Source organism: Daldinia caldariorum, assembly GCF_022478825.1.
Source record: "Daldinia caldariorum strain CBS 122874 unplaced genomic scaffold F4812scaffold_1, whole genome shotgun sequence".
Taxonomy (NCBI): Eukaryota; Fungi; Ascomycota; class Sordariomycetes; order Xylariales; family Hypoxylaceae; genus Daldinia; species Daldinia caldariorum.
Window position 1 is genome coordinate 2264513 of NW_025953037.1, and position 23735 is coordinate 2288247.

The 23735-nt window shown below is 49.6% G+C and overlaps 9 protein-coding genes across 9 annotated transcripts; 2 read left to right on the forward strand and 7 right to left on the reverse strand.

Moving 5' to 3' along the window:
- Positions 1–85: 85 nt before the first annotated feature.
- On the reverse strand, positions 86–2293 carry F4812DRAFT_24881 (enolase C-terminal domain-like protein). Its single transcript, XM_047930700.1, has 3 exons — positions 2070–2293; positions 1740–1908; positions 86–1637 (listed from the first exon to the last, which is right to left on the reverse strand). The coding sequence occupies exons 2-3, from the start codon at positions 1893–1895 to the stop codon at positions 426–428; spliced, it is 1368 nt and encodes a 455-aa protein (XP_047795088.1). The 5' UTR covers positions 1896–1908; positions 2070–2293; the 3' UTR covers positions 86–425.
- On the reverse strand, positions 2273–3604 carry F4812DRAFT_410201 (uncharacterized protein). The gene has a single exon (XM_047932508.1). The coding sequence runs from the start codon at positions 3221–3223 to the stop codon at positions 2720–2722; it is 504 nt and encodes a 167-aa protein (XP_047795089.1). The 5' UTR covers positions 3224–3604; the 3' UTR covers positions 2273–2719.
- A 210-nt stretch (positions 3605–3814) lies between these two features.
- Positions 3815–4779, reverse strand: F4812DRAFT_410202 (Mss4-like protein). The gene is made up of 2 exons (XM_047932509.1): positions 4425–4779; positions 3815–4333 (listed from the first exon to the last, which is right to left on the reverse strand). The coding sequence occupies exons 1-2, from the start codon at positions 4545–4547 to the stop codon at positions 3935–3937; spliced, it is 522 nt and encodes a 173-aa protein (XP_047795090.1). The 5' UTR covers positions 4548–4779; the 3' UTR covers positions 3815–3934.
- Positions 4780–5073: 294 nt separating this feature from the next.
- F4812DRAFT_410207 (carbonate dehydratase) lies at positions 5074–6545 on the reverse strand. Its single transcript, XM_047932510.1, has 2 exons — positions 5851–6545; positions 5074–5766 (listed from the first exon to the last, which is right to left on the reverse strand). The coding sequence occupies exons 1-2, from the start codon at positions 5954–5956 to the stop codon at positions 5363–5365; spliced, it is 510 nt and encodes a 169-aa protein (XP_047795091.1). The 5' UTR covers positions 5957–6545; the 3' UTR covers positions 5074–5362.
- Positions 6546–6819: 274 nt separating this feature from the next.
- Positions 6820–8109, forward strand: F4812DRAFT_464807 (uncharacterized protein). The gene has a single exon (XM_047938382.1). The coding sequence runs from the start codon at positions 7165–7167 to the stop codon at positions 7807–7809; it is 645 nt and encodes a 214-aa protein (XP_047795092.1). The 5' UTR covers positions 6820–7164; the 3' UTR covers positions 7810–8109.
- Positions 7988–10261, reverse strand: F4812DRAFT_24907 (beta-lactamase/transpeptidase-like protein). The gene is made up of 3 exons (XM_047930703.1): positions 9478–10261; positions 9045–9426; positions 7988–8997 (listed from the first exon to the last, which is right to left on the reverse strand). The coding sequence occupies exons 1-3, from the start codon at positions 10007–10009 to the stop codon at positions 8166–8168; spliced, it is 1746 nt and encodes a 581-aa protein (XP_047795093.1). The 5' UTR covers positions 10010–10261; the 3' UTR covers positions 7988–8165.
- Positions 10262–10924: 663 nt separating this feature from the next.
- F4812DRAFT_410211 (DUF747-domain-containing protein) lies at positions 10925–14283 on the forward strand. The gene is made up of 2 exons (XM_047932511.1): positions 10925–13520; positions 13587–14283. The coding sequence occupies exons 1-2, from the start codon at positions 11115–11117 to the stop codon at positions 14259–14261; spliced, it is 3081 nt and encodes a 1026-aa protein (XP_047795094.1). The 5' UTR covers positions 10925–11114; the 3' UTR covers positions 14262–14283.
- A 2531-nt stretch (positions 14284–16814) lies between these two features.
- On the reverse strand, positions 16815–18596 carry F4812DRAFT_24936 (uncharacterized protein). The gene is made up of 2 exons (XM_047930708.1): positions 17739–18596; positions 16815–17621 (listed from the first exon to the last, which is right to left on the reverse strand). Exons 1-2 carry the CDS (start codon positions 17958–17960, stop codon positions 16905–16907), a joined length of 939 nt encoding a protein of 312 aa, XP_047795095.1. The 5' UTR covers positions 17961–18596; the 3' UTR covers positions 16815–16904.
- Positions 18597–19792: 1196 nt separating this feature from the next.
- On the reverse strand, positions 19793–23322 carry F4812DRAFT_25011 (uncharacterized protein). The gene is made up of 2 exons (XM_047930718.1): positions 21474–23322; positions 19793–21254 (listed from the first exon to the last, which is right to left on the reverse strand). The coding sequence occupies exons 1-2, from the start codon at positions 22830–22832 to the stop codon at positions 20007–20009; spliced, it is 2607 nt and encodes an 868-aa protein (XP_047795096.1). The 5' UTR covers positions 22833–23322; the 3' UTR covers positions 19793–20006.
- Between the last annotated feature and the right edge of the window lie 413 nt (positions 23323–23735).

Genomic DNA, 23735 nt, shown 5'->3' on the forward strand with positions numbered 1-23735 from the left:
TATCTGTCAATTAAGAGTCTCATATGCTTGAACCCGTTTAGGCGAACCGAATCAGGACACCCTGGGCCAAAAAGTTGCAAACGAGTACGCACAAGACCATCCTAAACCTCAGGGTTCGATTCTAGGAGCTTACAGAGAGAGATCAAGAAGTCCAAAGGCTCGAGATATCCAGCTTTGCCCAGAATCGTCCTCACTTGAGGGGATGTGTGAGTGGTAATGCCTCATAGGTCGGATTTCATATAAGGTTGCGTTTGGATGCCGAGAATACCGTAATATTGCGATATCTATCTACCCAAGATACCAGGTAGGTACCTACTTAAGGTGCATAATGTTTTGTCGTAGTGATTCGATACGTAGCTCCGTTTTCCTTTTTCTTATCCTCTTCCTTTCTAACCCCATGGATCAGCCTTACCTGTAAGAATAGCTCATATCTTCTCCCCTTCCAAAATCGCCTTCGCCTCCTCTGTCCTCCACCAACTAACACCTTCCTCGCCCGGATAACTAAAGCGATCCATACTCTCCGGCTTCATCTCGACGCTGTAGCCGGGCTCCATCGGCGTCTGGTAGTAGCCGTCCTTGACGGCGGACGGGTGCAGGAAGTGCTCGTGCAGGTGGTCCACGTACTCGAGCACGGAGCGCTTCCCGCTGACGACGACGTAGTCGATGGTGCTCAGGTGCTGGGTGTACTCGGGGAGCCCGACGCCGCCCGAGTGCGGGACGACGGGGACGCCGAACTTGGCGGCCATGAGCAGCACGGCCAGCACCTCGTTCACCCCGCCCAGCCGGCACGCGTCGATCTGGCACACGTCGATGGCCCCGCTCGCCAGCAGCTGCTTGAACACCACCCGGTTCTGGCACATCTCCCCCGTCGCCACCCCGATGCCGTGCGGCCGCAGCGCCTCCCGCACCGCCTTGTGCCCCAGCACGTCGTCCGGCGACGTCGGCTCCTCGATGAACCACGGCTTGTACGCCGCCAGCTGCTCCATGTGCGCGACGGCCTCCGGCACGCTCCACACCTGGTTCGCGTCTACCATCAGCACGTTGCCCCGGTCGTACCCGATGATCTCCCGCGCGATCGCCAGCCGCCGCTTGTCCTGCTCCACGGACACGCCCACTTTCAGCTTGAAGTGCTTGTACCCGTGCGCGAGCGTCTCCCGCAGCAGCGACCGCATCTTGTCCTCGCCGTACCCGAGCCAGCCGGCGCTCGTGGTATACGCGGGGACGGCGCGGCTCTCGAGTGCGAGCCTGAACCGCTGCTCCTTGCCGCCGGCGTCGCCGCCGCTCTGCGCCCGCGTCAGCAGCTCCACGGCCTCCTCGGGGGTGATCGCGTCCGTGATGTAGCGGAAGTCGACGCAGCGGACGACCTCCTCGGGCGTCATCTCGGCGACCACCTGCCAGACGGGCTTCCCGAGGACCTTGGCCCACAGGTCCCAGAGGGCGTTGACGACGGCGCCCAGCGCGAGGTGGATCACGCCCTTCTCCGGCCCGATCCACCGCAGCTGCGAGTCGTTGACGAGGTGCCGCCAGGTCTGGCCCCAGTTCGCGACGAGGCTCGATAGCGTCCGGTTCCGCACGCGCTCGGCGAGGTGGGATATCGCGGCGCAGACGATGTCGTTGCCGCGGCCGATGGTGAAGGTCTGGGTTTTTTTTTTGTTAGTTCTTTTTCTTTTTAAACCTTCTAATATATATATATAAGTGAGAGAGAGAGCGTGTGTTTAAATTTAGAAAATGGCCCCTACCATTCCGTGGCCTGTGAACTCAGAGTCCGTCTCGAGGATGCAGTACGCCGACGAGTAGTCGCCGGCGGCGTTCATGGCGTCGGACCCGGTCTTGTCCAGGGACGTGGGAAACCGCACGTCGCGGGTCCGGAAGCCGGTGATTGTGATCTCGGGCATTATGCGCAAAGCCCTAGGTAGGTAGGTATATTAAAGCTCTTCTACTTTAAAAAAGGGGGGTTTCTAGGTAAGGTTTCGGGATGTGATATATTATAATAACTAAGAAGAAAAGAAAAAAGCGTTTTATTATATTGAGACAATTGCAACACGAAGAGGTACCTAAGATGTAATCACCTCAAAGTCCGAGATCGTGGGGTTCGTTGGAGGGGTTGAGGTTCGTGCGGAGAACAACTGCCTAGGTATAAATTGGATTCGGGGTAGTTCGGGGGGATATATTCCTCTAGTTTATAAACACGGTCGTACGATCGTCTCTTCTACTAAGGATCTCCTTGTTGTGGGGGTCGATTATTAGACTATGAGTTTAACTAGACGGGTTATGTTTTATAGAGGAGAGATCGTATACTAGATCGTATAGGTACTAACAAGTTTCCCTTATCCTGATTGACGGATAAATTGGAGAAATGCCCCGTCTCTACACTCAACTACCTAGGTAGTAACTAGCACTTTAAGCCGAACCGCCTCATCGTAGTATTTTGGAGCTCTTATTTTCCTGTGAAAAGATAGTAACTATTTAAACACTACTTATACATTTCGTACTGATTCTGCGTTAATGTTCACTAGGAGATGGATAGTATATACAGATTCATACACATCTATACCAAAACTAGCTTTATGTCGTTTATTAACTTATACGCCACCAGATCTTACAACTTTCATGGCTCCATAGGTATATGTAAGGTACAAGGTAGGTAAGTAATCAGGGCTTGCTACCTCTTAATTCCACTTCAATATTCCCATCGGGGTTTAAGGATTTTCAACCCGGTCTAGATAGATTTCAAGGCCTTCACCGTGGCAACAAGGAAGCACGCCCACGACGGAACATCTACCAGCGCTGTCCTCACATGGTGTACCGCCAGCCAGCCCCGAAGGGCATTGGCAGCTCCGCCGTTAGGTTCCTCCTTCGCGTCGATAGCGTCCTTGACCTTCCACATGATCTTGGGCACGAAAGCGAAGTGGGCGAGGGCCAGCACCGACCCGGCCGCGTACCAGTTCCAGGAAGCGGCGGCGTGGGATCTCGAGTAGGCGTTGACCAGCCCGCAGGTCGCGGACAAGCCGTAGGTGAGTAGGATGTATCGCAGCCCTTTCCAGAAGAACACCTCGAAGTAGCGCGGCGCGATCTCGTTGACTTTGCCTCGGTGTTGCTTAAGCGAGAGGAGAGCGCTGAGGAAAAGATCCGAGTCGCCTGCGATGACGATCGAGGCCGTGGATGTGACTAATGGCACAACACGCAGGAGCGTTAAGGGGTCGATGAAGAGTCCCGAAGCCATTGTTATATATGGTATGGTTTAGGGTCCAAGTAGATGAGATAGGTAAGGTTGGTATCTATCTGTAAGTTGCTTATACGTAGGTATCTAAAGCGATGAACGATAAGTGAGCACTTGAGTAAGATGAGAGACAGAATGGTGACGGGTGCCTCTTGAGGTCTTATTTATCCTCTACGGCCTATCCGTAAGATGTCGGACTGGGCCGAAGTAATGGCCTGTTTGATCCATCATGACCCGATTTATGATGTCTAAATATTACCAACCTGGCTTCGCGGCGTGGAGAGGAGGATGATGAGGATGATGATATTTTGAGGTACATTGCTCCACCTAGAAAAATACATGTATGTAGAAGTACCATCCGTTAGTTAAGCTCACTTGTTCGGGGTCCTATGACAGCCCTGATAGGCCAGTGGGATAGCGAGATACATACCTAGGTACCTATTGGAGATGCGCTAATGCAGACTGCTTACAATCTTACCAGCACTAACCTACCTCCCTAATTGGAACCTGCTAAACCTATGCCGGGCCTTCGGGGCATTTCTCTGCTGCGTTACTCTGATATTTACCGGGTTTTCCCATCGTTCATCTATCATCTTCTACAGAGACTTAATTCAATTAACTCTATACAATATATATGTATTAGTTGCCTCCTTTGCTGACATAACTTCTATCCCACATGATATGCTAGTACATTTCAATAACGATAAGTTCATCTTAGTGGGATGGAAACCCTTCGACCTGTCTGATCCCTTCAACACCCTTCAGCCACCCCACGCGACTCTCGATGAAGTATTCCACCGTGGGACGCATCTTAGTCTCGTGGAGATGGAAGTCGTCAACAGTACCCAGGCGCAAGATGCTCATCCCTGGGAAGGCCTCTCCGACGCGGTACATGAGGGTGCCGCACGTTGAGCAGAAGTAGTTGGCCATCCCTTTTCCCGAAGCAATAGTATGCGACTGCGGGCCGAACTTGGTGAGGTTGTCGCGCCCACGTAGATGCTTCAGGTACGTGTCCACAATGGTGAAGTTCGTCGCGAACATAGAGGCTGTGATTTTATGGCAATCATTACAGTTGCATACGAATGTCCCTACGTAGCCTGGGCCTTGGGTCGGCTATGGATTTTGCGGTGTTAGCAAGAAAAAACCATATAAGAGGTATTTTATATGGCATATGGCAACAATGCGACATAAGAATGCCACTTACGAATGCAAGTTGTACCGCACCGCAAAAGCATGTTGCTGTTGCTTCGTCTTCATTCGACCAGCCATCGTTAGCAAGACCAGCTAAGGGGAAGTTGGGTTTAGATTTGTCTGTAGTCTGTGCCATTTTCGACAGGAAAGCTGTGAGAATTGTCAGGTATGTAATTGCTTTGGACTCTTAACGGTGTAAGTGAAGTTGGTTGGGAAACCTATCTCGAAAATTTCAACAAGGTCTTCTAAAGCTGCTTTTATAACCTCACGTCGTATACGAAACAATTGGAAGAGTTAAAGTTACAATAAAAGTATAAAATCCTAACCTACATGTAGGCCATTATTAAGCCCTACGCATATGTGATAGGAGGTATGTAAGGTATATATCGGCGATGCAATGCCTGATATCGCAGATATAATAGTACCTTATTACCTCCCGCACTACCGCGCGCGATATGTGATGCACCTAAGTCTAGGTCTATGAGCGTTTGCATGCATTCAAGGGTAAAGATTTCGTGTGACGATGGAATCGATTTCCATTGGCCAGCCACTCCCATTTTGGAAAGTGGGGAGGCATTAGGTGCACAGGTGCATGTGCCTGATAAGGAGTCAAATACTACCTCCTAGGTACTACTTCTAGGGGTTATTCAATACAACCTTGGAATGCTCTACAGTTTTATATTAATAAAGCGTATACTACTTTCTTAAGCTATCCAGAACCAATATCGATTCTATCAAGCTAAACCTTGCTACTAACATTTCCCCTATATCCGAATCAGATTATCGTCTAACACCCTCGATGGCTTGACCGGCACTTGGTCTAATGGTCGATCTTAAGCCTAGAGATCTCGCCACATCAACACAAGTCAATCGGTCGAAGTCTTCTTGGCAACTCTCCTCATTAACCTATCTAATTTGAGGTATTGGGGCATTTTACGCAAATGCCTATTATCACACGATACGTCTCGCTTTACCAGTCTCAACTTCATATGCCCAACCACTAATAACCACATCATCTGGCACAGCAGCGCTCCTCTTCAGGTACGCGACGTCTTCTTTAACAGCATCATCCAAATTCCCGAAGGGGAGGAAATCCAGGGTGGCAATTTCCGCAGCTGCGCTAGGCCCCAGATTCTTCTTCACAAGACCGTGGGCATCCTCGTTGGAGAATGTTAACATGCCGCACCCGGTGTGCTTGACAAGGACGATCTCCTTCGTCCCAAGGAGCTGCTGCGAGATGATAATGGAACGTAGAGCATCTCTAGCGCTGGCACCCGCGTTGCGAATGACGTGGGCGTCACCGAGGTCGATGCCAAAGGCGGCGGCCGGGTCGATCCGAGCATCCATGCATGTCACTTTGTATAAGTAAGTCAGTTTCCCATTGCTTGAGAATAAAACTGCACACAGCCCCCCATTCTAGATGTCTCGGTTATACGTACAGACCAGATAGTGTTTAGCCGGTGGAAGGGCGAGGTGTCCTTTTGTGAACTTGCTAGCGTATTCGGCGTTCTTGCTCGCGAGGTTTTCTTGGATTGGAGAAGCCATGTTTCTTGCTTGACTTGAGAAGGCGATTGTTGTTGGAGAAAATTGAAAAAAGTAAAGATGTGTGAGTCTGTTCTTTGAGTACAATGCTGTAGCCAAGGGTGATGTTTAATATGCATACAATTTTCTAGACTTGGAAGATGACGCGAGGGATTTTGTGAACATCTGGGCTTTGCATACAGACCGTATCTATGCTTAAGTACTCATTTGAAGGCATCTAGGAACCTGATTTATCTAACCCCTTACTGATGGTAATATGATATAGCTCCATATAGATCGTGATCACGTCATCATCGTGCATCTTAGAACATCCATTCTGCGGGGAATGATCGCCGAATAGGTGGGGAATAGCGATACCAATAAGCCGGAACAAAGACCGACTAGGTACGAACAGCAACCAGCACATCTCGATCAAATATAAGATCAGTAGATACCTGTTACAATGATTACAATAGCAACTTAGCTGTCTGCCTTGGATAGCTTTTGTCTTATATCTCCAATGCCTCAGAGAGGGTGAATAGAGTGAATAGTACATAGGATGGTTGGACTACCCGGTTAGTCACTAGGTACATACATCTTAACCATCTTTCACCAGATAAGAATCCAAGATTTGGAGCCAATGGGAGAGGAGAACAGTGCAGAAAGGCTTCGTTGTTTTACTAGATGCCTCGAAGACCGATTCAATGAAGAAACTAGTAAATCTTTTAAGAATATGCCAGCCATACCTATCATCTGACTATGGTGAATAAAATAGGGGATGATTAAGAAGCCTGTAGACGCCCAATAACAAAGGCATTGTCATATTACTTATCCTTTATCCTGTCATGTACCCACTGTCTTTCAGTGACTGGATAACAACAAGATACTGTTAGTGAATGTTTCCATATTGCTGTACTTCATCAAAGCACCATGTCCAAGCGTCTAGATGCTACCGCTGATGAGAACAGTGCCTTTCCGATGAGAAACCAAGTGACTAAGGTTGTATAGGCGTAAAAGACTTGGTTTTCGGGGCCCTTCTAGTATATATAACATGTAGCTTACAGTAGAACTATCATACCTCTCTCTCTCTCATCCAGCTTTAAAAAGCATCATCAATCAAGGAGAGAAGGATCAGAGCCAAATATCTTCAAATCTAAAATCACCACCTACCCACACAATTCGCCGCAACGCAATCTCCATACCTCTAAGTAGCGAACCCGGAAATAGCCAAGATGTGCAGAACGTGTGCTGTCTTAGTTCAGGTCAACCACAGCTGCGGCCACCAGCTACTGCTCGTCAAGGGCGGCGCCAAGTTCTGCCTCTTCCACTCCCACGGGGAGGCGGACTTCCACATGGCAACCATCGCGTACGCGAGTCGGCCGACGGACTATACCTGCGAAGACTGCGCCTTGCGCGAGGAGGCGACGGCGAGGGGAATCCACGGGGAGGCGAGGCGCGCGTTCCTCCGCAAGCGCCTGGCGAACAGCCGGGAGGCGCAGTCGAAGAGCGACGCCCGGTGGTACCTCGACGCGGCGGCGCAGAGCCAGCAGGGCGTCGACGACGCGAAGATCGCGGAGCTGCAGAAGCGCGTCGAGAGCCAGATCAAGTACTACCTGGGGCCGAAGGGGAGGGGCAAGCGCGCGGAATCCACGGCCGACAAGGCCATTCTTCTGAAGACCGTCCTGCAGGTGCCCGACGTCCTCGACCGCCAGGCCCTTGTCGCCGCCTTCGGCACCTCCGTCGTCTGGGACCAGGAGAAGAAGGAGCGCAGATTCATCCCCGGCGGGCAGATGGCGGCGCTCAAGGCCATCGCTCGCAAGGCGAACCTGCTCAGGAGCCTAGAGACGGGGTTCAAGTCGAGACCTTCTGACGTGTGAGATACCTAATACCTACCTGGCTGTAGGTTAGGTATGCGAGGGGTTGTTTTGAGATTTAATGATATTTCTTTCTTTCTTTGGGGGTTGGATGATCGCCGTATTACACTGAGTGGAATATCGGGAGAGAGAAATCCGTAGTTGTTTAGGTACCTTCTTAATATGAAATAAATGTTCCTCTGCTTCCCATCCTATTTTCTATACAACTGTTAATATTATATTTGATCAAACCATGAATTAAACATTATATGGGTACCTATATACTTCTTTATCCACCATCGAGTTTTCTAATTAATTCTATATCAGGTAGGTACCTAGGTAAGCATCAAAGCACTAGGTAAGGTGTATGCACTATAAATCTAAGCTGCCCTCTTCAGCTCAACTTTGAACGTCCTCAAGTTTATACTCTGTGCCGACCCATCATCACGGAGCGAGAATACCAACTCATCCATAGACCGGAAGCCATAGGTGGTTCGATCCATAGAAGCCCATGTGACGCAGCTGGCGTCGGGCCAGAACGAGTTCGCGTCTTTCTCAGCACTCTCCTCGGGACTTCCATGGCCGAACACGGCTCGCCAAGCACGATGGTATCCCCCATCCGAACTCAGGTTGGTAGGATACAATCGAATAGAAACGGGTCGGTCCGCAGGGCTGCTCGATAGAGCTCCGAATTTACCGTAGTTCTTGGCAATATCGACGTTACGGACGACCCAATTAGACACCGCGAATCCAGGCGCATCGTCGAGAGAAAGCGTGATAGTCGAGTTCGTAGCGGCATCTGCATACGTGCCGCCAAATTTTGGCAGCGCCTCTGCTTTACCTGCTTCTTCGATAGCTGGAAGCAAGCCCCGCACGACATTGGTAAGAAGCAGATCCACCAAGTCGGCATTCGACTGCGGTCCGCCGGAGAGGATCGTGACGACGATATCGTAGTCCGGTATCAGGCATAGCATGTTGTTGTACGAGTTCAGGTTGCCGGATTTGCAGTAGAACTCGATAAGGCGCTTGTCTTTGGTGACCGTGCTAGAGCGAAGGATTTCCCAAGGTCCTCCGACAAGTAGACCGGAAGATGAGGTAGATGTCATCGGCTTCATCCACTTCTTTGTTTTAGATTCATCTAGCAAATCGTGCTTAAGGATGCCGGTACCGAGGGAGAGGAGGTCGACCGTGTTGGAGTAGAAGCCTCCAGCTCTGGCTAACGTTAGATGTATCCACGGCTGATGGGCGCGACGACTTACATGTCCTCGTATCCGAAACTTGCACCAAACCAAGTCTCATTTACGGGAATAAATCCCCAGCTCTGCTTCTCCGGGCCGTTAAATATGGTCGTGTTCGTCATATTTAGAGGGGCGAGTATTGACTGCTTGACGTAGTCCTCGTAAGTCATGTTAGTTATTGCCTCCACGGCGTAAGCTAGAATGACGCTCGCAACGTTTGAGTAGACGGGGGTTGTGAATGGAGCATAGACAGGATGCCGCTTGCCGAAGTCTCTGAAAAACTCGGCCCTGTTACAGGGAGGGAGGCCAAGAACACCGGCGCAACCGGTCTTTGATGTCTCATTTAGGCTGGGGAGACCGAGCTGGGTCAAGTCTACGGGAAAACTAGCTAGGTCGATCGTAACTAGGAATAATTAGCAATGATGCCAATAAAGGATATTATGTTTTAACTTACGGTCTACTGCTATACCGCTCATATGCGAGGTGAGAGCGCCAACAGTCACCTCATCCCACCTAACGGTTGTGATATCGTCGACTTCGTTGGTTTCTCCTTTGAGTTGACGCAACTCAGGAACATAGTTGGTGATGGGATCATCCAGCTTTACATGATTCTGCTGCAGTATGGAGAGCACTGCGAAGATCTTGGATATGCTTCCAATTCGATAGACAGTCTGCGAATCGATGGTAGTGGTTCCGTTGGGGCCGAGTATCTCAGGGGTGTGGTGAAGCTCTAAAAGAGGGTTGGCTTCGTGTATTGACTTCACTGCGACAGAAATACCAGTAGAATCGAGGCTGGCGGCGATATTTTGAAATGTATCGGTGATACTGCCTATAGCTAGCTGAACAGACTTGTGTGCAGTCGGGTTCTTTGGAGCAGGCAGGACTGGCCCTAAAGGAGGGCAATGTCCATTAAGAGCAGCTAAGGTAGTCTGGCCCGCTACTAATAGAGCTATGGTGCTCGTATAGACGCTGGGTCGAGGAAACATATTGGGTTTAGGTGACCGGATGGATAGGTAGGTAAGTTACCCTGATGAGTTGATACTGGACATACATAGGGCGAAGTGAGCGCCATTGTATTATATTTATATTCGAATCCTTTTCTTTTAAACTTGAGCTTCTTCGTCTTTTCCTAGGCCTGCAGTATGAGCGGTATGCAGTATGACATGCTGAGCCACGTAGGGCGAAGTAATCCTGAACAAAATTGCAATGGGTCAAATCCGAGCTGTGATACTAGGCACCTATCAGATTGACCGTTGATTATCCCCCAGCCCCCGAGGACCCAAATAGGGGTCAGTAATGGTAGCACTTCACAGACCAACTCCCAGGATAATAATCCGACGTATCAAAGGGCAGCGTTGAATAGCATCTCCCACTTCCCGAATCAGATCTGAGCAAGAACGGCTGGTAGCATCTTAACCTAGCTCGTCCGGATTAAGAAGCTCATTTATGCGCACCTCGCTTCGAAAGCGACCTCGTTTCAAAAGCCCCTTCTTAAGGTAGCCAAGTTTGTAGGCAGCCGTTTAGTAACGCGACTAAGAGCTGTAAGCCTGGGTAGCCGTTCGGTTGGCATGGTGAAGAGCAGTTCAAAATATAATCAAGGAAAAAAAAATAATAAAATAAACTCTCGTGGTAATAATAAGCTAACCTTAGGTAATTTTTCATTTTACCATTTATTTTAACGACATGTAATTCATAAAATAAAAAATATAGGTACATATGCGTGTTAACGGTCGTATTAGGGGAATTGGTGTATTGTAGAGAGGTGCCTAGATATGACGTAGGTATTTTTTGCGGATAAGGCTTTATCAATGGCCAATGACCAATGACCAATGACATAGATGTACCTAAGGTCCGTACTGTATCCCGCAAGGCTACAACACTGTGCTCTTTAACGTTCTGGACCCCTGTCGAATTTCCTTCCACATGGCTTCTTTCATCTTTTAGTTTATCTATAGCGGACCCTGCATTCTCATGGCTAGTACCTTAGGTAGTTATCACATATCTGGAGGACGTTGGAATCGGGTATGATTGCGGAGGCCATGGGTTCATTGAGAACAAAGACATCCTCTCCGTGCTGGAATCAACTAAATTATGCGAGACGAAAGCGTTACCAGGCCTGTCAACGACAGCCATGATGATATTCACGATGATGTCTCGACCACTACTACAGCTACAGATTTAGACGAGGTTGCCGACGAAAGATTTGGGAGAAGTACAAAGAGAGAAGGGCAATGTCGAGATAATCCTATAGTCGAAACAACTTCAAAATATCCAACCCCTCCCGCCGACCCATTCCCTACTCTCGAGATCACTGCTTCTACTCCCGTCACTCCTAAATACGAAAAACACGAACCGAGCTATAACATGAATAACGTAAACGAGATATTCGCTTCGAATGGAAACGGCCATACGTCTTACACGCCTTCGTCGGATGCTGAATCGGGCGCCAGCATCAACGGAAACATGTCGTCAACTACGACTACAGCTTCTGGCCACGTAGATAAGTCTGTCTCGAGTCCATCTACCGATGCTACCACCAATTCACGCACACATTCGATTTCTAAATCGGCTACAAAGAAGGCAAGCCACGAGAGTGTCAGGAAGCTTTCTGCCTCCCAGATGCAAGCCTTAACCTCCTCGCCTGATTCGCTACCCATTGCCGTCGTTCCCCCTCAACCTCCCCAGCGCAGGCCAAACGGCACCGAGTATCCCATGTCCGCCAGCCTTGCTGAATCTATATCCCGCCCATCCATGTCCGGCCAGTTACGAGGCAGTACGCAGATACCAACCGCAGATCAAGAAGCATCTTCGTTAACGTATCATGATGCTCCGAGAACTGCAGCAGACTTCAGGCGACCTCACGCGTCTTCACGAACACTTTCCAGCCCACCCACCAATAGGAAATCTTCCGCGGGCCCTACTACAACGGAATCGAATTCTACGAGGCGAAATTCTTTCAATCCTCTCCCTCGTCCCCTTCCTTTAAACCTTCCGTCCGTTACATCAAAACCCCCAGTGTCTCCCCCCAAACTAGATCCTCCCGGTCTGCCGCCGCCGTCTCCTGCGTTACCCACCCTACCTCTTCCGCCTATGTCTCTCCCCTTACATCTCCAACTAGAGCTCGCTGGTCAACGGCCTAGTCCTCTATATATCCACCATTCATACGCCACAGACGTCCCATACGAATCTAGCGCTGTCAAATTCGAACGGCTCCTGAATGCTCTCCTCTTACCCCCGTATCTGGAACGAGTCTTGACCTTCGGAACTTTGGCATGCCTTGATGCGTGGCTATACACATTCACCATCTTACCTATAAGGTTCCTAATCGCTCTTAGCATCCTTGTAAAATGGTGGGCGTATGTAGTTGGCAAAGAAGCACGGTGGGTTGTTGGTTATGTCTGGCAAGGTACTTGGCGCCTCTGGCAAAGGGGGAGGAGAGGGGGGGTTAACTCTCAAACCCAATCCGACAACAACCATGCAAATGGCGAGTCGGAGAGAAGTCAGAGCCGAGCAAGGGTGAGTAGCTCCAGCGCCAACCAGAATGGTACCACGCGACGTCGCACTTCGTCCGAAACTACGGGCGTGTCTACCCAGGACGTCCCTCGGCTAAGTAGCAACGGCGTGTTCCATCCACCGAAGCATCCGATGCCTAGATCTGGCGGATTTCGACATCGTAGGACGAAGTCTATGCCCTCAAACTTAACGTCTTACAACAAAGCCGACCTCCTCCAAGGATTTGTTCTTATCTGCAGCTCCTTGGCATTGATGAACCTTGACGCCAGCCGGATGTATCATTTCATTCGCGCGCAGTCTTCGATGAAGCTCTATGTCATCTACAATATTCTTGAGGTTGGCGATCGCCTTCTCTCAGCCCTCGGACAAGATATCTTGGAGTGTCTCTTCAGCTCCGAGACCCTATCGAGAAATAGTTCTGGCCGATCTAAAGTCCTTCTCCCCTTTGGCATGTTCATCCTCTCGTTGATCTATAATGTTGTTCATACCATGTGCTTGTTCTACCAAGTTATCACGTTGAACGTGGCTGTGAATTCATACTCAAATTCTCTGCTTAGTCTCTTAATATCCAATCAATTCGTCGAAATCAAGGGGAGCGTCTTCAAAAGGATCGAAAAGGAGAACCTTTTCCAGTTAACTTGTTCTGATGTGGTCGAACGCTTCCAGCTGTGGATTATACTGTTAATCATTGGTATGAGAAACGTGGTGGAGGTAGGAGGGCTGTCCGTGCTAGGAGCTGGTAGTGAAATAGATGGAACTTCAAAGCCCGGGCCAGTTCACACCAGCTCAAGTCTGCCCAATAGTTTCACGGTGCTGCCATCGTGGATACTCTCGGGCGAGGTTCTCTCTCCTTTCCTGGTTGTCATAGGTATCGAGATGATGGTGGACTGGACAAAACATGCGTTCATTAACAAATTCAATAATGTTAAGCCGACCCTTTACAGCAGAATGTTAGATATCCTATGCAAGGATTACTACACCAATGTAAGTCTAATCGGTACAACGTATGTCTCGCCTCGAATTAGCATCTCACCATAACTGACTGTACAGGCATTTTCCGCGCCCTCGCTGACTCGACGCTTGGGCTTACCATTACTGCCGCTTTCTTGCCTCTTTATCCGAGCCTCGATCCAAGTGTATCATATGTTCCTCGCCACGCACATAAGCCCGCCAATTCCAACGTCGACCACGGAGCTTTCGGTGGAGTCTTCGACACCGTCTTCACCTGCCATGATTGCAGCCCTAGAGCATCTCGACACACTTCTTAGGAATGCTCTAGGCCGGGCGGTATATGGAAATCCGTACGGGTCGCCCGAATCCCGTTCGTTCTTGGCTTTCTCTTCGGATGACGCGATTGCTCTTCTCACGATGATAATATTCTTCTTTCTCACCTGGATTGTGCTTCTTATCGTGAAGCTCCTCCTGGGCATGGCTCTACTCCGATATTCCAAGGAGCGGTATGCCGCAATGAAACGCAAGGAACACGCAGTAGCTACCGGTAAGGCGGAGCGTGAGAACTTCTCGCAGCTGGGGAAGCGCATTGGTTCGTGGGGTGCGGTGGAGGTGGGAGAAGACCGTAGGAAATGGATATACGAAGACGATAAAGAAGGGCTAAAGAAGATGCGTGAACGAGAACGGAAGACGGAAGAGAAATTCAAAGAGAAGGGAGATGATGGGCTTTCTAAGGTGATGAGGTATGAGATGGTGGCTAAAAGGATATGGTGAGGAACGGAGAGAGAGAGAGGGGGGGGGGGGATAGGAGGAAAAGGGGGGAAAAGGGGGAAGTGGTGATTATGATTTTTACCTCATTTTTCGTCGGGGTACAACGTTGGAGCCTACTGCATTCTACTACGACATAGTGCGTACTGCATCATACTTGCATTTTATGGCGCCTAGCATCAGTTTTGAGCGTTCATGGCATTTTGATATCACAGTGCTGGAACTACAGCATGTATATATCATTTATTATTAGAGGTTCACCCATCTACTCATGCAGCCGATTACAGCTAACCTTACCTTACCTTACCTTACTGGGCAATACATTCCTAGAATAGTGGTATTGATAACTTGCATATAAATTTCAGGGGGCTGGGTCAGGTACGCTTTGTTCCTTTCCTGTATCAACTTCTTCTCCAGTGCCATTATCTTTATCTTCTACCTTAGGTAGTCGTAACATCCCTCAAACATTGCAGGCAAACATATGTAGTGAATAAATTTTATGGACCCTTAGGTTAGGTTAGGTACTTTTTAACAAGTCAAGTTCCATGGTTTGAGATGCTTTCTGTGGTTCACTAGGCAGTGAAATATTTCAACCAAGGAAGTTGCCGGCACACCTGGACCACGCCTTTTCATCCACGGCAACCAGTTTTAAGATTTGGGATTTGCTTGCAGCTTTCAAGTTTTTCTTTTCCTTTTTTACGTCGACGTCGTCCCTGCCTACCTCTTTCTACATCAACTTTATTCAGGAATGTCCACATCATCAGACCATCCTTGAACATTTCACTTGCCTACTACTTCTTCTTGTTCATCCTCTACAACAACAAGTTTTTTTTCCGGGGCATCTCCTTCATCAACTTCTTCCCATCTACATTAAACTTAGGGTTGAACTGGTTGGTGCTCATACTTTTCATCAGCCTGGTTGCCTACAAGTTTTTATGTCAAGTTGTTCCTACCCATACACGTCGCCGATACGTGCTTGTCTACCTTCCGTCGCCGATTGGTCTCAACTATAACCGTCGCCGATGCCCATTTGACCTTCCCTACATCAAGTTTACTCCTGCCTCCTCAGTCCATCGCCGACGCGTCTTCTTAGAGTATAGTCACATCCTATAGTCAGTTGTGACTACTATAACTCATCTCTTGATATACCCTTGCCACATTGAAGTCTATACACATCTGCATGTGTATACACCTGCACCTTTTCAAGGCCAACCTAAGACATACAACTTTAGGTTGCCAACCTTCACTTTCCCAAGTTGGTTGCCCAACTTAATCTGTCCCTCGCCATCTTTTTTAAGTGCTGCCATCGCCGATATCCCAACTTGTGACCTTTACACAATCAACACCCCCCAAAACCTGCTAGCAGTTTTAGTCAAGGCACTTAGGATCGCCGGCAGGACCACTTGGTAAGTAATAATTCAAGAAAAATCATGTTTCCCCTCCAGTATTACTTACTATACACATTGCTTCTAATCTCCATTGCTGTCAGTTGCTAGCAAGCTAACATCTGTTTCTTCTATCCCTAGACTCTCAGGCGCCCCGAAGTCTGCCTACCTGGGAGGTACTCAGACATCCGCCATATCTCGTACCAATCAATATATTAGCCGTCCAACGCTAGCAAGGCATTCCCGAAACCATGTCTGCTGCCACGTAAGTACCTACCTACCTAACCTAACCTAAACATCCACGCCTCTTTAAATACTTGAAAATATTTCCTTGTGTGAACTCATTACTAACACACAAGTTTGGACCAGTACCACCGGCCGCAAATTCCCCCTTCCGCTGTCGGATCGGGTGAGCTGGAGGCTTGCGGTGATGGCGTCCATCCAGGGATACGAGATGGCGACGCTGCGCTGGATCGGGATCCGAGCCTACGACGAGGGCGTCCTGACGGGCGACCAGGCCCGCCGCGCCCGCCTAGTCTTGGAGTGTCGCCGGCTCTACTTCGACGTCGGACAGTACTGGGACGCGAGGGCCGCCCGCCACGCTGAACTCGCTCAGGTCGAGCTCCAGCTGTCTTCTTACCAGCATGCTTTGCGCGAGCATCTGGAAGCCAGGGAGGCGGAGTGGTTGTCTATCCTGACGTCTCTCATCGACCGCCTGCCTGCCGATATCTAGATATGTACCTAGGTAGATTAAGGTTACGGATCACCTTCACGTTGCTTGCTGCACTAAGTACATTAGGTACTTACTTTTATGTGCTCTTTTGAGGTTGGCCTATCAATTAAGGCCAATCCTCCGTTAGCTAAAGAGTTTCTCCTTCACACCCTGTTCTTAGGTTGAAGTCTGAGCAAATTAGGGGAAGTCGAGGTTATGAATACATATTATTCAGTCTCTGTCTACTTTCTGATCACCAGGTTGTTAATCCGTATCGTATCATAAATTGTTCACCTACTAAGTTACCTAGACCGTAGGCCTGGTAAACCCATAATTACTTCGAGACTGGAAATATTCATCGTAGGTACCTAGGTATGTTCAAGTAGAAAAGCTACCTAACCTAGGCTGTGTCTCGCTACTATTCCAATGTTGTATATGTTCCCAATCCCCCAAGTTGCCAAAGAAGATACCTACCTCCTATCCATGAAAACGCCAGTTATTATGCACCCGTCCTAGTATACAGAAAGTCCAGCTCAATACCTCTTAACCCAATCAAGCCCGAAAAACGCCAAACCCAATGCGCTGAAGCGTCCCGTCGGTATTGCCATCGGGATGCATGCCAGGCTCCTCTATCTCGCTCAGTTCCGTTCGCCATGCGGTCCCCGTTGCCTTGCCGACCTCGTCCCATAACTCCTGCCAGGTCGCGGCGTTATGCAAGAACCTCTTCGACTTTGCAGCCCCCTCCCTGTCGCCCGGCGTCGTTGTTCCCACGTGGCGCCCGAAAATCATGACGTCCGGATCGTCCGCGTCGAGGAATCGCACCATCTTGCTGGCTGCCCGCACCTGCTCTTCCCACGTGAACAGGTGGAAGAAGCTCGTCGCGTGGATGATGTTGATCTTGCCGTAGAGCACCTTTAGCTTCTCGTCGCCTTCGCCGTCACCGTCCTGCCCCCCCGCGGGGGTTACCATATCGCCGGCTACGAACGTGGCGCGGAGCCTGTCCCGGTCCCTGAATAGGTCGAAGCCCGCGTTTAGGAAGCGCGGCTCTAAGTCGGTGCCGTACAATCGCGCCGAGTCTACGCCGTCGAAGGTAAGCTGTCGCAGCACCTGGCCCACGCAGCAGCCCACGTCGAGGAAGGTGGCGTCCGACTGGGGCGCGAGTAACCGGTTCAAAGCGATCTGGTACCGCGGGTCCGACGTGAACTTCAGCGAAAGGAAGCGGAAGTGGCCGATGCAGATGTAAGGGTAAATCTCCCAGAGACGATCTCGCTACAATATATAATAATGATGAGTTCACTTTCTTCTTTCTTCTTCTTCTTCTTCTTCTTCTTCTTCAACCTACTAGCATCAAGTAGTACCTAGGGAATAGAGACAAAAAATACGTACTATTTCGTGGATATGATCGTCGACGTCTTTGGCGCGGATGCCGCTGTATTTCTCCAGGAACTTTCGAATCGGCTCTATGTCAGGGGGCAGCTCTTCGATATATACCTTGCCCGTCAATATGTAATCCACCGATCGGTCAGGCTGCTGCTTGCCATTTTGATCTTCGGTGGTTGCCATTGTGCATCGACCGTATTGTCGGAGACGCAGGACCAATTTATTCATAGCGAATCCGGACGGGTGATGGGGTGGGACAAACAAGCAGGTTTCGCTGGGCCCCCTTTTTTTCTTCTCTTCTTCTACCTATCCAATCGTGCCCCCGTGTTGTTTTCTAGGGAGAACCTTGAGGCTTGGATTCCCGAGCCTCTGGAACGCCCCCGCTTGAACCAATTAATACTTGCAGATCGACGTCTTCCTAACTACCTGTAGTATATAATATGTAGAGAGCGTAATATGCAACGTCGACTACCTATCCTTATTTATATGTACTTGTATGAACGCTCTGGAAAGTTCATACGCTAGGCTAGAGAGAGCGAGATATGTTGACGATGTACGCGGTATTTTAAGCTAATTTAACTCGCCGGCCGAGGTAACATATAAGTACCTCCTATGCTTGATGCGCACTCCACACAGTGAAGTGTAAAGGATAGGTGGTGTCTAGGAGTATAAGCGATCCAATCGAGTCTTGCCAATGGATTTTGCTGGTAGGTACAAACATGGACTATGGACTATGGCGTCTCTTGTGCGAGTTCTCGGAGTTGAGCTGATCTGATCCGTTAAGAATAAGCTTAATAACATTAGTTCTCGTTCCAGTGTTAGCAAAAGATGCCGAGGAAGATGGGTTCGACGTTTGAGGTCAAGAGCTGGACATCCATCGTATGTCTGATATGTGATATCAAAGTTTTGGTCCGGGAAGATTAGGTTAGGTTAGGTTAGGTGTCTAAGACTTACGTATTATATTATTAGATGGATATTTCCCAGTTCGCTTCTTGAAGCGTCCTCTTGTCACGAAGTAAAACATATAACGTACATCGTCCGATACATCAATATGTTAAGAAGCTAGGCCTCAAGAAATTACCTTAGGTACCTAAGGTAGTAAGTATAACGTCGGATTCGTAAAAACGGGTAACTGATCCCGTAGACGATTTAACTGCACTATCCCAGGGGAATGGAGACGCTAACCCGTGGTTTGACAGGACGGATGGCCGGAATACTGGGGTTTACCTTGTATTCTCTTCGAATGGTAACAATTCTGGAGTCCAGAAGGGGAAATAGACTTAATTTGTAAGGGGCCCAGACCCAAAGTCCATATTTCGGGGGGGGAGGATTTTAAATTCTTTTTCTTCCCATTTCAATTGGAAGTCCTAAACATTTGGCGAATCGGGCCAATTGCGTAAGTCTGTCTGATCTCATATCCTACCTTGTATTCATCTTGAATCTGACACTATCGATACCAAAACTCCCAGGTAAATGGGACTGGGTCCTGTAATTAACGCCGATGAAACGGAAGAGAGTGGGAAAAGTGAATCAAGGTATCATCGTAGGTAGTTTATGCAAAAGCATGATGACGCACGGGGAGCGAAGTGGCACAGCAAGAGGTAGTTATTACTACCTAACCTTCAGCCACAAGACCATCGTCATCTTACCTTACCTTAGGTTAGGTAGGTAGGTACCTATCGTATTGGACGGATTATTTCGTGATTTAACCTTAATGCTTGACTGTAGCCCTAGATTAAACATGTACGGAAAAAGAGATTCGTCAAGCCCCCAGCGCCATAGATAATGATATCCCGGTTCAACCCTAAATAGTGTAAGTTCGCTAAGAATCAAAACTACCTAAACTAATAAACCATCCGCTGTTCCGTCCTGATGGAACTTGCCTAGGGCGTGCTAGGTTCTAGCACATATAATAGACTTGGCATCCTTAGCATTAGAATTGTCTGTTGACTAGACGAGAGAGTGATATATTCTCAGGGGTAAAACGAAGGCCGCGGTAACAATCGTTCTCCCTGCGAAGTAGGGACTTACGCCTTGTAAGTTTACTCTCGAAATATTCAGGTATGTTAGTTTGAATTTCAATACCGAAGCGAGTTGCATGTATCTACCCATATAGTTTATATGCCTACATCGAATCACATCGACTAAAAGTATACCCAATGAGCCATGGTAATATACTACCTAAGGTACGCGTTATGATTGCTAGTTCAGGTTAGGTACTCAGGTATCTATCCAGGCAAAGTCCTGTATTAATAACCCCGTAATCGAATCTGCCTATTCAACAGCTCTCCACTGCTGCTCCAGCTGTCCGACGAGGAGAGTTGCACTGCCATTCACAACACTAGCACCCACTTGTGCGGCTTGCTGACCGTAGATAGCGCCCTGCAGGAGATTCTGATTTGCATATCCGTAACCGACTCCAGGAGCACCATATGTGTACGCATGTCCGTAGGTGACATCTTCTAGCATGCCCATCTGGTTGTAGTGCGAGCTCGTAATGTTGAGCATCTTTTGTTGATCCAGCGCTATCTTGGCTCGTAGCAGCATCGCTCGGATTGGTGGAACCGTCTGACTCCAGACGAGCCGCCGCTGCACCGAATATCCGAGAAGCTCTGTAGGGTCGCATGGCGACGCCTCGCTACACTTTGTATAAAGGTCGCGCATACGCCGGCTGTACATCTCGCACATTGCGCTACTCTCTAACACCGTGTTCTTAAGCTCCATCTTCGCCGCCAGAGGACTGAGCGCAGCAAAGTCGTGATAGCAGTCTGGACAGATCGTGCAGTCTATCCATCCGTACCAGTGCTTGCCCTGCGCGTCCTCCTCACGAGGACATACCGGCAGAGAAGAATACACCGAAGCAAATCTGTCAAATGAGGTTGTATCATGTGTATGATACATCTCGACGAGTAGTGGCAAGTACTGCGGGGCCCGGTGATTCGAGAGGTTGAAACAGCATAGCCATTTAACCCCGGCAGGCTGCGCGTCCCGCTTCGGTACTAAGAAGCGCGATACATCCAGGGGTTCTGCGATAGCAACATAGCAGGCGCCGCAGATGCCGAAGTTGGGCGGGTCGGAAGGCAGCGTATACCAGGTCCCATCTTCAATACCGTCGTCGTCGCAAAACTTCTCTTTGGAAAGCTTATGTACGGCCCTCCAGAATATCTGGAAGTCGTTGACCTCGTGAGCCCGAGCCATCGCCATTGTGATGCTGAAGATTCCCATGCCGCAGCGGACCCGGGTACCGATTGCGTTTGTGAGTTTCTCTTCCACCTGCCACTGGCCCTCCTCGCTGGTATGGATCACCTGGTCGCAATAACATCCCGAGCAGAGCACCAGCCCTTCAGGGCCGCGCTTAGGCACGAACCATTTCCTACCGTAGGTCAATTCTTCGTTGCGCCGTCCGCAAGGCCTTATGGACAGCCGTGCCTTCGCCTCGCTTACGAACCCGGACCAGTCGTTGGTCTTACCCCTGGCTTCGTACTCCTTTCCTACAAAGGGCACGGCTAAATCGCAGCTCCACTACAACAAAAGTCAATGATTAGGTACTTAACCTATATTCTTGAGCAAGGAGTTCAGGGAGTCAAGTCGTGTCTTGAGAGGAATGACTGCTAGGCAAGCTCAAAAAAAGGAGGGGAGAGAGACAAATGGAGGGGGAAGAGGGGAAAGGGGGGATTTCTTCCGAGACATATGTAGTAGGAACGTAAAGGAGATAGCGGCAGCATCTAGGGGTTTACGTACGATTTCCTCTGCCGGCTGCGGTTGCGCCGGCTCGAAGTTCACAAAAAACGGGTTGGCCAGGACACGGTCTTCGTAGCAGGCCTGGCAACACCCGAAGCCCGGGATGTCGTTCAATCTCGGCCTGTACCACGCAATGCCTTCCTCCCCTCTAACGCCATCGACCCCTCTGCAGTCCGGTATCCGCGGCCGGGAGCGCATCCAAGCCAGCGCGGACTCCCAGGAGCCCGTCGCGAGCGCGTCTCGCAGCAGGCGATCGCGCATCCGCGGCTTGCTGAACCGGCACACGCGCGGCTCGCCGTCGCCGCCCAGCCTCTTCTTTCGGAAAAGGTTCCAGAACCGGGTCTTGTGGATGTGGTCGACGTAGCAGCGCGAACAGACGAGGAACTCGGGCGCGTCGGCGTGCCGGTACCAGTCCGTTGCGAATGTGACCGCGTCGTCGATGCAGGAAGTTACCGCCGACGGCTCGAGAGCAGGAGCCGGTAGGAGGCCTTCTGCCAAGCGTGTAGCAGCAGCAGCAGCACGCTTGCCTTTAGGTTCGTTTTCCGCTGGTAATTCGTAGATATGGCCGTCTGAGAGACTAGGTGCAAGGACACGAGGATCGGACGGAGGAGTCTCGGGAACATTTGGGTAGGACTCGGGAGTACTATTATTATGCGAAACAGACGGCAAGTTGGTCGGCAGTCGACTTTCCACGGATAGGGATTGGAATTGAGCGTCTAGGTGCTCTATTGATGGCGACGTGATCGAAGCACCGGCTAGTGATGGGGACGAAGCCTCGGTATTGGGCGGGCGTGACGTCGTTGAAGAGCTGGAGCTATTCGCTAGCGGTTGAATATCGTTGATTCCAATTGCTGTGCTGGAAGGACGCGCTGGAAGCATCAAATTGGTGCTAGCTGGCTGTTGTAGGATAGCTTGACTAAGCGGATTCGGGGGAGGCCGTGGGATGCTAGTAAACCCATTCTGGCAATGAAGGGTTGAGCATGACGTGCGCAAGTAGTCGTGGCCTTTGCCGAGACTGGGCGCATCAGGCGGATGACAAGAGTATGGCGGAGGGTTGGCTGAATCCACGCTCACAATTCTTGGGGGAGGCCCTGGGGGCGTTGGCGGGACGGAGTGTCCGAAACAAGACTGTTCATTAGAGCTGCTTGGAGTGGCGATCTCATACCCAGGTGGTCTCGGAGGGATCGGCGGAGGGACCGGCGGAAGCCGGGAGTCGGGTACATAGGCCGGATTCTGAGGCGGAAGTCCCGGGGGTGGTGGTGGATAACCCCAGTCCGTATATCCTAGACACCCAGGGGGCTGCGGGTTCCGCTGGTTCCAAGGAGGAAGAGGCGGCCGGTATGATCCAGGAGTAGACATATCGATGTACCGTTCCCAATCCCTTTACTAAGACGTGGTTAAACTAAAATACGCTCTCGCTCTCGACGCTTACATTTACGCAGCGCATGACGTTGGAGAGGACACGCTACGTCGCCATTCTTTCTAAACGTACGGCGTCTACTCGGAGTAGGTAGAAGGTTGACTCGTTGCAAATGGGGGCGGTCTACGTGACGAATGAGTACAAGGCATAACTCTTCCTTTTTTCTATATATATATCAATCGTGCGACTTGAAATATGTTCAGCTGAACTGCACTAGATAAGAGTCCGCATCAGCCACTCTAAGACTATCGCCTTGGCGTCACTTTTGCCAGATCTTACGCGCAGAAAGGTTCTGCGAGAGACACCAAAGCCACGTGAAGCGTTTTTGCTATCGTACGTGTGTGCTATGGCAGTCTGTCCTGCGAATCTATAAAAAGTATACTGCCTAAACTTCTACAGTATCGTGGCCTATGTACCTATCGAATGCGAGCTATTCTTGACTCAATAAACAGGTGCCTAGCCTATTGTCTAAAGTATATTAGTTATACGAATTGGAGTCTTTACTAGGCACGTAACGTAAGTAGTAACCAACAGTATGATCCTACTGTTGGGGCTGAGTCTTTATCTTTAAATTTAGGTAGCAATCTGACGAGTTTCTCTTATACCTATATTAGTACCTACATGTAACTTAACCTTGCAACGTCGAATATCTGTGTAGGTACCTAAGGTAGAGGTAGGTAGTCTTATATAGACGGGGCTAATAGCATCATTATCATCATATGATATTTCTACCTATTATGTAAATCTATCTTCCAGTTATCTACGAATTACATAGAATAACTATCATATACCAGAGATACAGTATCTAAAAAAGTAACTAATGCTGGACATGCTTAGCTTCT